Source organism: Prionailurus viverrinus, chromosome B1 (assembly GCF_022837055.1).
Source record: "Prionailurus viverrinus isolate Anna chromosome B1, UM_Priviv_1.0, whole genome shotgun sequence".
Taxonomy (NCBI): domain Eukaryota; kingdom Metazoa; phylum Chordata; class Mammalia; order Carnivora; family Felidae; genus Prionailurus; species Prionailurus viverrinus.
Window position 1 is genome coordinate 20,851,338 of NC_062564.1, and position 12,244 is coordinate 20,863,581.

General features: G+C 41.0%; 1 protein-coding gene across 6 annotated transcripts in view; it reads left to right on the forward strand.

Annotated features, from left to right (window-relative positions):
• The window catches only part of MTUS1 (microtubule associated scaffold protein 1), a 171,396-nt gene that overhangs the window by 154,820 nt on the left and 4,332 nt on the right, over positions 1-12,244 (forward strand). For 5 of the 6 annotated variants that reach the window (XM_047856103.1, XM_047856105.1, XM_047856108.1 and 2 more), the window contains 5 exons: positions 3,518-3,732; positions 4,538-4,643; positions 5,921-5,994; positions 6,140-6,235; positions 9,324-9,440. In XM_047856103.1, the coding sequence (XP_047712059.1) occupies positions 3,518-3,732; positions 4,538-4,643; positions 5,921-5,994; positions 6,140-6,235; positions 9,324-9,440 (608 nt within the window). The remainder of the gene's footprint in view (positions 1-3,517; positions 3,733-4,537; positions 4,644-5,920; positions 5,995-6,139; positions 6,236-9,323; positions 9,441-12,244) is intronic. The other variant, XM_047856104.1, reaches the window with a different exon arrangement.

A 12,244-nucleotide genomic window follows, 5' to 3' on the forward strand; every position in this document is an offset into this window, starting at 1 on the left:
GAGAGGGAGCGCTCAGAACCCTTGATGCATTGGTTACATGGGTGTCCTTAAAAAGTGTTCCAAGAGTCTTTGTGCCAAATACATTTTTCCTTCAGGAGCCCAGGCCAATTAGTTCAAAGTAAAGCTGTTGGTGTGAGGGATGATTTCAGTCCAGCTGTTGTCTGCCCGGCACGCCAGGCCGGTAGCAGAGCAAAGGTCTGTGCACAGCTGTGGGCTGATGTCACTGCCTGGGGTTGAGCCCAAGCTTGGGATGGTTGTACTAAGGGCAGTAGACCCTTCTCTCCCTGTTCTGACCTACCCCTTGCATCCCCTCTGCCTTCCCTTCCCCTCACTCACAGTGGCAAACAAAATTAAACACTTACAAGCTTTTCCTCTTCTGTTATTTCTTTTCTCTTTTTTTTTTTTTTAAACAGGAAACGCCCTGTCCGGTGGCTAATGTGAGAGGATTTCCAGATATCCTATTTGATTTTAAACCCAGATGTACTGTAGATATACGTTCAAACTGACCGTTGTTTCATTACAAACAAATGTGTTAAAATTGGGCGGGTGTAGCATATTATTAACTTCATATAGATGATCTTCTAGTTTCTGGTTCACTTAGATATTTCTGTCTCTGATATGAGCATTCAGATGGGCTGCGATCATACTATTGGTTTTTTTTTTTTTTTTTTTTTTTTTTTGGCTGATCTCTGAAATTCCAAGAGAATTAAGTAAAAACGACATGAAACCAATAAGAAAGCTATTGGACATCTTCATTGAGTGCTTGCAAAATATTTTTCTGTCATCTACTTTCATAGAGTGTTATAATGTAGATTCCCACAAGGAAGCTTGTGGGGCCATCATTTTGTTTGTGTACTTGGGAAGGTTAGTGGAAGCTAATGTTGTGTGTACCTGTTTGACTAACATTTGCCTTCTTGAATCATTTTTTCCCCTCCTTTGGTAAATAATTAGTACAATAAAAAGGAAAAGTGAAGAGTGTTATATAACCATCCACATCACCATTATCTTTTACTCTTTTAAAGAAAAAATAATAACTTCCAAAATTTAGTTCCAAGGGACTGAATTGTCAGTCTGTACTGCATTTGATGACCCCAATAATCTGGCCTCCATCTACCTCTTTGGGTCTTATCTCCAGTTGTTATGCTTTGTGAAAGTTCTAGTCCCCAAGGCACGCCATGCAGTCTCCCACCTTTGTTCATGGTAGAATAGTTTTCACCCTCAGTATCAGGATGGCATTTATGTCACGTGGCTCCATTTAAAAAAAAAAAAACTGACCAGATCAGAACCAGTGAGCTGCCATTTCACACCCATTAGAATGGCTTATAAAAAATAATACAAGAAAAGAAAACAATTTTTGGTGAAAGTGTGGAGGAATTGGAACCATTGTGTACTGCGGGTGGGAATGAAAAATGGTGTAGCTGTCATGGAAAACAGGACGGTGTTGGCTCAGATAATAACAGAATTACCATATGACCCAGCAAGTCCACTTCCAGGAATATACTCAAAAGAGCTAAGACAGGGACCTGGACAGATGTCTGTGCACCCATGTTTATAACAGCGTTCCCAATAGCCCACAGGTGGAAGTAACCCAAGTGTCCTTTGACAGATGAATGGTAAACAAAATGTGGTCTATATGCACAATGGACCATTATCCAGTTTTCAAAAGGAAGGGAATTCTGACACATACCACAACATACATATGACCCTTGAAGACATGCTGCTGAGTGAAATGAGCCTGGCACAAAAGGGCAGGTTCTGTATGATTCCATTTATCTGAGGTACTGTTGTTACCTACATTTTACCACAACTTAAAGAAATTTAAGACCCCAACTTCCATACCGTCATAGCTGGGTGTAAACCATTGTGAGCGCCATTTATTAGACCCATAGGTACTTCCCTGTATTGTTTCTCAGAAGTGTATATCTTCTCAATTAGACAATGAGCCTCCCAAGGAGAGGCTCCATGTTGTTTCTCTCCAGTCTCTGGCACAAAAGACAGCTGGGTGGGGTGGGGGAGAAGCACAGGCTTTGGATGTAGACAATCAGTATCCAAACTGTTTACAACAGTCCAGTCTCCTGCCACTTATTTAGCTGTGTGCTTATAGGCAAATTGTGTACCCCCTGTGTTGACTTCCTTATTCATTTTGTAACAAGGTTCTCACAGGACTTCTGGGAGAGGTAGACAAGATAACGTGTGAGGAGCGCCATTCACTGAGTAGTAGTTTTTTTTTTTTTTTATGTTCCTTTCCCCTTCAATAAGTATTTATGGATTTATTTGAATTTTAATGGTTCTCTTTAGAAGAAGCTATTCTTGTCATTATTCAATATGGTCCATTTTACCTCTGAAAGAATACTAATAGGAGACAAGTGACTAATATTTCTACCACTACATGGCATGTTCCTAAGAAACCATGAAGACAAGTCTACCTCCTTGCTGGAAATTCATCCCAGGAGCCAGCCAGTTCCACATTACTTAGCTAGAATTATCATTAAACTAAACTGTCCTTTCTCTGCCCTAAAACAATCTTATTTCTTCCACAATTCCAGAAATCTATATTGCTTGCCAAAAGGGAGGTAAGGATTAACAACAGATGTACCAGTACTCTGTATTAGTCCATGGGTGCTTTAGGCTATTGAGAACACGAATTCTGACAGAGTAGCACTGGTTTCACCTGTATTGAATGTCAGTGAAGGAAGGTTAAAAAAGGCCAGAGTCAAACTTCTGACAAATGATCGAGATCTTCCAAGATTTATTACAATGTGGTTGTATTATATGCCTTTATGTGCAAATCTGAAAATTTTTCGTTAACGATTATGTGTTTGCAGTAGTGGTGGCGAAGAAGTAAGATGCTCCGATTTCAAATTCTGTTTTTCAGATAACTTTGCCTTTTAAAAATATCAACCTGTATATATCAACAATATAAACGATATATTTATATGATAGCTTTTAAAATGTGTTTTTCCTGAAGTTTTTATGCCCTGGTCATTTGTGTTCAACATATTCTAATACTTTGTTTTCGTTACTGTACTTTTGAAATCAGCTCAAATTAAGTGGAAGATTAAAATCCGTTTATTTCTTCTCTCTGGTCTTCCCTGTTCCTCTGTGTCTTAGCGTCTCCCTACTGGCTGGCCAACCTTAGAGACGCCTCAGCCAATCAGAGCCTCCTCTCCTTATGGCCCCCGCACTGATTGGGCAACATACAAAAGGGTGATCCTCCCTTGGAAACCTGGTTCTCAAGTACTTCTGTTACTTCTTGCTAGATGATTGTGTGGGGTTTTTTTGTTTGTTTTTGGTTTTGGTTGGTTTTGGGGGTGGGGGGTTGCCAGCGACCATTTGCTCTTGTTCTTATTTACTGTTCACTTCTATACTATTACCTTTGAAAGTCTGGTCAAGAGAGAACTGAGTACTGTGAGCACTGTGTTAATGTTTCAAGAGTCCTCACACCTGTGCTTGAATGTTAGGATTTTAGGACATTTAGCAGTTTAAATATCTTTTCCCTTTTTTCATCTCTTTTCAGTCACTGCTTCATCGACCTGTGAGAAATTAGAAAAAGCCAGAAATGAGTTGCAAATAGCTTATGAAGGATTTGTGCAGAAGCTGAACCAGCAGCACCAGACCGATCTAACAGAGCTAGAGAATCGGCTTAAAGAATTTTACACCGGGGAGTGTGAAAAGCTCCAGAACATTTACATCGAAGAAGCGGAGAAGTACAAAAACCAACTGCAAGAGCAGGTCTGTGCTTTTGGAGCCTGAGCGTGTTCTCCATCGTGGCTGTTTATTTGAATTCTGATTGTTGTTTGATGATGAATTTCCTTTGAACTTCCCTTTGTTTATTTAAATAAGTGAAAAGGGGTTTTTCAATTATTTTTTCCCTTATGATCAAAGCAATATTGGGTGAAAGAAAGGAAGACAAAAGAAAGAAAAGTAAAAACAAAAAACCAAAAAAGCCACCCTTTACCCTACTACCTGGAAGTAATCCCTTTGCATTCTGATGTTATACTGCAAAAAAATTATTGTGAATTTTTTATTTTTTAAAATGGCATTGAATAACCCATATTTTTCACATATCCTTGTATCATGAACTTGTCTTCAATTTCCTTGCTCCCCTTTAAAATCAGTTTTTCCTTTAGCAAATATTTACCGAATGCCTACACCGGGCATGTGCTATGGACTGAGGATACATAAAGGCCGATATGACAGGCATGGATCTTATGTGGTCCTATCACTGTGAAATATATCCTCATTCCTTATGATGGACTTGGCCATTTCCATCCATGAACCCTGGAGAACTCGTGTGCTTGGACTCCCCCCTGGGGCGGGGTTGGGGGGGTGGAGGGTAAAAACAGAGTGGAGAATTGGGAGTGGCAGACCCAAGTCCCCAAGTCGGGTGGTTCTTTTCATGTGTTGGGCAGCCCTGTAACTTGAATGCAAGCTTATGAGTCAAATCTCCTAACGTTGCTGCTTACTATTCAACTTAAGACTTTTAACTTTACTGGTAAAGTATTGTTTCGGTTTGTTTGTTTTTTTTTTCTTCTAGTTTGACAACTTAAATGCTGCCCATGAAACCTCGAAGCTGGAAATTGAAGCTAGCCACTCAGAGAAAATTGAATTGTTGAAGAAAGCCTATGAAACCTCCCTTTCAGGCAAGAATGCTTTAAAAAAAAAAAAATAGAATCAGGTCTAATGGAACAGCATGATATGTTTTAAAACGGAAATGATTCATAAACTTCCTTTCCAGAGAATACCCTGTGGTATTCAGTGTGGAGTGTTTTTGCTTTCTTTTTGCATTGTTCATTGTTAGCAGATGCCCTTTTCCCCTTAGGATGCAAATAATAGTTTGTCACAGATGCCAGCCTTTGAAGAAATAGGATGGATTTTAAAGAATGTAAAGGCCTTTTTGGTAGTAATTGTTCTTTACCAGTTGAGGTCCTGAGAAGTTAAAAGTGTTCGTTTACATCCTGGCCACAATAAAGGATCCATGCTGAGCACCCTCGCTCACCAACTCAAGTTGTACAAGGATGCTGTGAAATGCAGATGGCGCTTTTTGAATCAAGAAAGAATTTGTTTTACTCGGTTCATCATGAGCGGAAGGGTTGAAGTAGAAGGAGAAGAAGGAGCCATTGCTTCCAGAACACAGAGTACCGCAGAAGTTGTTGCACTTAGCTCCATGCTTCCCACAGAGAAGCATGTGGGCAAGGGGTTAGAACTGGCTGGGTGACCTTTGGCAGAGGTTTTTCTTGTCAGAAAAATAGTTGTCGTGTGAAGTTAGAGAACATATAAAAGTGGTCCAGGGTAGACATTTAGTAAATGTTGTTCTTCCTTCATGCTAGAAATGGTTTTTATTTTTTTTTAATGTTTATTTTTGAGAGAGAGAGAGATACAGAGTGTGAGTAGGGGAGGGGCAGAGAGAGAAGGAGATGGAATCTGAAGCAGACTCCAGGCTCTGAGTTGTCAGCACAGAGCCCGATGTGGGGCTTGAACTCATGAACCGCGAGATCGTGATCTGAGCTGAAGTTGGACATTCAACCCACTGAGCCACCCAGGTGCCCCTGAAATGGGTTTAGTTTTAGACTTCTGTTTGGGTCATGAAGAGCAAATGGAAAAGTGCAGAGAAATTCCAGAGCAGGAGTGTGCAGGCCAGTGTTTGAGGCCCTCCTCTGAGAAGGATTCTCTGTGTTTCCTAAGGCCTCTGGGCTTCTGTGGGCCTCCATGCTCTCCGTCATAAAATGGAAATATATCTGCCCTACTCCCTTCATAGGGCTAATCTGAGAACAGATGGTTTAATTTGTATAATAACATCTTATAAAGTAACATAGTCATACTGCTTCTTAATTAACTCTTACATCTACGTGCTTTAACAACTGTAGAATACAGTGATCTTATATGATGTCGTTGCCTCCAAAAAATTGCTTCTTTCCAGAAATCAAGAAAAGCCATGAAATAGAAAAGAAATCCCTCGAGGATATGCTTTTTGAGAAGCAGGAATCATTAGAGGTGAGTACATCTCACTTAGCCCCGCCCCCCAAAAGTGTCCTCATTCTTGAGGTTCCTGTGGTTTGGGTAATGTTTCTGTGTACATTTGCTGTGTTTCTGGTGTCTGCTTGTTAACTTGTGTTCCACATTTCATTGTTTGTTTTAGAAACAAATCAGTGATCTGAAGAGTGAAAATGATGCTTTAAATGAAAAGTTGAAATCAGAAGAACAAAAAAGAATATCAAGAGAGAAAGCAAATTTAGTAAGTTGTGTGTGCTTCTCCATCACTCCTGAGTTTCCTTCTGCTCAGCTGCCTTTTAGGGTCCAGTCAGTGTTCAGCAGCTAGAGAAATAATAGGGGTTTGGAATCCTTCTCCAAATTGCAGAGTGATTTTTAAACTGGCTTGTTTCTTGGTGTCCTTTTAGAAATTCTAAGAACCACATACAGGTCAAGCCCAGTAGATTGCAAGCAGTCTAGGCTAATAACTTCAGGAAGACAGGACAACTGTCAGTGAGCATCAGGGTTTCATGTGAGGACTACCCTTTGTTTGTTTGTTTGTTTTTAAACTGGTAGCCTGAGATATAATCTACATACCACGACATTCACCCTTTTAATTTTTTTTTTATATTTTTGAGAGACAGAGTGGGGGAGGGGCAGAGAGAGAGAGACAGAGACAAGATCCGAAGCAGGCTCCAGGCTCTGAGCTGTCAACACAGAGCCTGATGCGGAGTTCAAACTCATGAACCTTGAGATCATGATGTGAGCCAGTCAGCGCTCAACCCACTGAGCCACCCAGGTGCCCCCTTTAAAAAAAAAAAAATGTAATACCCTTTTCAATGTACAGTTCAGTGATTTGCAAGTTGTGCGTTGGTCACCATTATCTAATTACAGAACATTTTGTCTCCTCAAAAAGAAACCCTGTGCCCGTTCGCAGTCATTTCACCTTCCTCCCCCCACCCCCGAAACCCCCCAGCCCTAGGGAAACCCCAGACTTCTTTCTGTCTCCATGGAGTTGCCTACTCTGGAGGTTCATATAAATGGAATCGTGTTCTGTGTGGCCTTTTGTGTCTGGCTTCTTTCGCTCAGCTTATGTTGTCAAGGTTGATGCATATTGTAATCATACAGGCATTTCATCCTTTGCCTTGTTATGTCTCAGCAGTGGGTCATAGGGGTAATCCTCCCTTTCGAAAAGTACAGATTTATCTTGTAAGCTCAGCTTTCTCTTGGAACTTGTATCCCTACTCCCCTGCCCCCATCCTACTTTTGAGAATTTAAAAAATGTTTCCTGTTTCTGTCTTCGGTGCCACCGTTTTCATTCCATACATGTGTGCACGGAGCTGCAGGAAAAGTTATTTCCCACTTAGAATCTGCCGGCTCAAGAAGCACACGTGTGTGGGTCTCTCAGTGAACTCTTTTGCTGATGTCTCTGGGTACCCTCTTAGACATTTGAATGCAATTAGATGAGGTCATATTCAATGCAACTTCAAAGCTATTTATTCTGGAAGATTCTTGGACAAAACAATGATTTAAAACAAAACACAACAAAAAATCTAGACTTAAATGCAGGCTGTAAACCTTACACAGGGTTCGAGGAGCAGATTTTTAAAGAGCTTCCTGGAAGTGCAGCAGCTTTTGAAAACTAATGGAAGCAGATTGAGGAAAGCGGGGTTATCTCCTGCCTCCCTGCTGTTGTGGGAGAGCACATTTGAGAAAGGGACAGGCGGGCAGAGAAGTGGGAGCAGGGCTCTGGATGCTCTAATTTTTAAAAATCGACAAAGTTGGGACACCTGGGTGGCTCACCAAGCTTCTAACTCTTGATTTCAGCTCAGGTCATGATCTCCTGGTTGGTGAGTTCAAGCCCCACATCAGGCTCTGCACTGACAGCACAGAACCTGCTTGGGATACTCTCTGTGTGTCTCTCTCTCTCTCTGCCTCTTCCCCGATCATCCTCTTTTTTTCTTTTTGAAAATAAAGAAACATAAAAAAATAAATTAAAAAATGACAGAGTAAATTACACTGTTTCCTTTTAACAAAAGATAGGATTTTCTATCTTCAGGGCAAACAAAAACAAAAACAAAAACAAAAACAAAAACAAAAACAAAAAAAAACCCTCATATGTAAAAGGATGACAGTGTATGAGACTTAGGAAATTTTGGAAAGAGCTCTAGTGATACAGACCTGGGTGTGATCCCCGCCCCGGGAACTTTTTGGCTCTGGCACATTCCCAAAACGGGTTGCCTGGGTTGTGGAACTCACAGTCTCCTGTGTAGTGAAGTGTTTGAATAGGTAATCCCTGAAGATTCATTACCTGGTCTTCCCTAAGGATTGGTCCAGAGCATTAACCACTGCCCAGAAGGATAGTTTGGATGATCGACACCACTGATGCTTGTCTAAGAAAGCCCCTCATTCAACATGTCATCAATAGATCTTGCGCTGTTTGTTCGTATCAGACATTTTGGATGGTTCACTTGGATGTCCAGAAATAAAGCAAGGAGCCAGGATTCCACCTTAGTGGTGTGGTCTAAGAGAACATCTCCCCTTTTTTACCTTGGACAGCATTTTATTTTATTTTTTAAAGTTTATTTATTTATTTTGAGAGAGAGAGAGAGAGAGAGAAGGAGGGAGAGAGAGAAAGCAGGGGAGGGGCAGAGAGAGGGGGAGAGGGAGAATTCCAAGCAGGCTCCACACTGTCAGCGACAAGCCCAATTCAGGACTCGAACTCACGAACTGAGCCAAAGTCAGACACTCAATCAACTGAGCCACCCATCTTGGACAGCATTTTAATGGTGCATATTAAAATAGACAAAAAGTGTAAAAGAGAAGTATGGCCAGGCGGGTATAATCCCATCATAATAAAAATCCAAAAGACTCAGAACATTATAGTTATTTTGTCGTTTTCCAGAGAGCACTATAAATAAACTGCCTTTTTATTCCTGATCTGTTGACTAACTTTGTTGAGAGAACAGCTGTTGCCTTTTTTCCCCTCCAAACACCAGGAAAGGGCTTGTAATGGCCTCATCCCTATTGACAGTCATTTTGTATTATAAGCAGTGGTTTTTTTTTTCCTCTTCCAGTAAAATATTTTTCGATCTTAAGTTCCTGATAAATGAATTCTTGATAAATGAGTGAGATTTTCAAAGGTGAAACGTTTTCTTATGTTCTTAGAACCGAAGACTTTGGGCTTGTAGTTCTCTTTTCTTTTTACCTTTCTGTGAAGCAGCTGTAAGAAGGTAGAAATCTCTTGCTACCTGTTTGCTCAGGTTCTAAATCTCATCAAAGACTGGGTTAAGAATTTGAACACCTTGTGTTATGTGATGAGTCAAAGCTGTGCTCTGCTGTGTCTGTTCCAGAAGAACCCTCAGATCATGTACCTGGAGCAAGAGTTAGAAAGCCTGAAAGCCGTGCTGGAGATCAAGAATGAAAAACTGCATCAGCAGGACGTCAAGTTAATGAAAATGGAGAAACTGGTATGTTTCTTTCAGAGTGTGACCCAATAGAACAATGTCTGTGGAATAGGAACTGGGCTCTGAACTACAACTGTGGAGTGGTTTTAACTGCTACTTACAGATACTTGGAAATGTGCACAAGGTAAAAGAAGGCACATTTCCTTCTGTGTGTTTGCTCCAGGCTTATGTATTGCTTCCTTTTGGAACTTTTTTTTTGCAAGAAACATGTAAAACAGAATTTGGGTCCTTGGAAAAAGCACAACAAACAAATTAGGCTTCCATTTCAAGTGGTCTGTGAATCTTAACCCACCTAAGAAGAATTTTAAAATATCGTAAAATCAGTACTTTAATAATCACCAACTCTGAGCTGGTGTCCTATGCCCGAAACAGATGACTATGTAAGTTAATCACATTAGGGCAATTCAGTTTGCTGTCTCGATCCTTCATCTTTGTCGTGAATTAGAATGTGATAAAAGAGCTGTACTCTAATGACATTAACTCGGTTGGACAAATGCAAGCCTTATGAAAAATATGAATGAAGCTTAGCTTGTGGCCTCTAGGACAGAGCCCTTATGTTAGCCAGTGACGAGTCCACAGCCACGAGGCCGTGTGTGAGCGGTGTGCCCAGCCCTGGAGCTCAGTGGCTGGTGGCCAGGAGTCTCACCAAGGGGGCAGGGTTTGGCAAGGCAGCTTACGTGGTCCCAGCCGTTGCGTACTTTGCTCTTGACTATCCCAGCTGCCTCACTGTGCTTGTCCCTTGTCCCCTAGTTATGAGTGACTCATTGTTGAGTGAGTGAGTGCCCAAACCGGCTCTGGACAGTAGGGAGCCTGGAGGTCACTCTTTGTTTGCTTTTTTGTTCATTTGGGTTTTGGTGTTTGGTTCAGTTTTCTTATAGAGACGTCATTACATCTCTATTGAGGGAGTTGAGGGCGGAGCCCCTGTCTGGATCTACGGGCATTTTGAATTGCTGGGCAGTTTTGTTTTATGTTTTTTAATTTTTCTTTCTTTTTTCCCCTTCCCTTCTTTCCTTCCTTTCCTTTCCTTCCATTCTTTACTTTTACGGATTTTAAAAATTTTTAATGTTTACTTCTGAGAGAGACAGAGTGTGAGCAGGGGAAGGGCAGAGAGAGAGGGAGACAGAATCCAAAGCAGACTCCAGGCTCTGAGCTGTCAGCACAGAGCCCGATGTGGGGCTCAAACTTACTGACCGGGAGATCATGACCTGAGCTGAATTCAGACGCTTAACCGACTGAGCCACCCAGGTGTCTCAAGGTTGCTTTTTTGTTTTTGTTTTTTTTAAAGGAAGGAAAAAAGATCTCTTAGGGATTATTAACAGGGCTAACCTAGTATTTATACCAGTTCCTGCCAAAGGTCACCCTGTTGTGTCAAGCCTGATAACTCAGCTAATCTGGCAGTCATCGATGGTGCAGATAACCCTGTTAATAATTTGTTGCCCCATATGCTACCATGCATCAGAACTTGTCAAAATACCATATACATGAAAAACAGCCTCTACTGTAAAATTACCAGCACATTTTAATTTTTGTTGAGCCGTAAATATTTTTGTTTCTTGCCTTGCACAAGAGGAATCATGGTATTAGTTAGCATTGCCTACACATATGCAGAAGAATGAGTTAATAGAACAAGTAAACCCAGGGTTACTTTATTTACAGGCATACCTCAAAGATAGCATGGGTTCAATTTCAGACCACCACAATGCCAATATTGCAGTAAAGTGACTCAATTGAACTTTTTGGTTTCCCGGTGCATAGAAAAGTCTATTCATGTGCAATAGTGTTGTATCTTAAAAAAAAAAAAGTGCACAGACCTTAATTAAAAGCATGCTAACCATTTAAGCTTCCAGTGAGTTGTAATCACAGGTCACCACAGCAAATGTGATAATATTGAAAAAGTTAGAAATATTCCCAGAATTACCAAAATATGACACAGAGACATTAAAATGAGTAAACGCTTTTGGACAAATGGCACCAATAGACTTGCTCGACACGGGTCGCCACACACCTTCAATTTGTATTTAAAAAAAAAAAAAAAAAAAACACAGTTTCTGCAAAGCACAAAGAAGTGAAATACAATAAAATGAGGTATGTTTGTAAGCTCCAAACCTCTGTAGAAAATAAGACTCTCAGAAAACAAGGAGGCTTTGTCAGTAGGAAAGCTTCAGTATGAGAACGAATTCTGCCAGTGGTTAGCTGTGTGACGTCCCCATGGCTAGTTTCCTCTCCTTTACTTACTTACTTACTTACTTACTTACTTACTTACTTACTTTATTTATTTATTTAAACATGAAATTTATTGTCAAATTGGTTTCCACACAACACCCAATGTTCATCCCAACATGTGCCCTCCTCAATTCCCATCACCCCCACCCTCCCTCCCACCCCCTCATCAACCCTCAGTTTGTTCTCAGTTTTTAAGAGTCTCCTATGTTTTGGCTCCCTCCCTCTCTAACCTCTTTTTTGTCCCCCCCAGCCCTCCCGCATGGTCTTCTGTTAAGCTTCTCAGGATCCACATAAGAGTGAAAACATATGGTATCTGTCTTTCTCTATATGACTTATTTCACTTAGCATCACACTCTCCAAACCCTCTCCTTTAAAATGAGGGAATTGGGGTGCCTGAATGGCTCAGATGGTTAAGCATCCAACTTTGGCTCAGGTCATGATCTCATGGTTCATGAGTTGGAGACCTGCGTCATGCTCTATGCTGACAGCTCAGAGCCTGAAGCCTGCTTCCCATTCTGTGTCTCCCTCTCTCTCAGCCCCTCTCCTGCTTGTGCTCTGACTCTCACTAAAAAATAAACACTAAA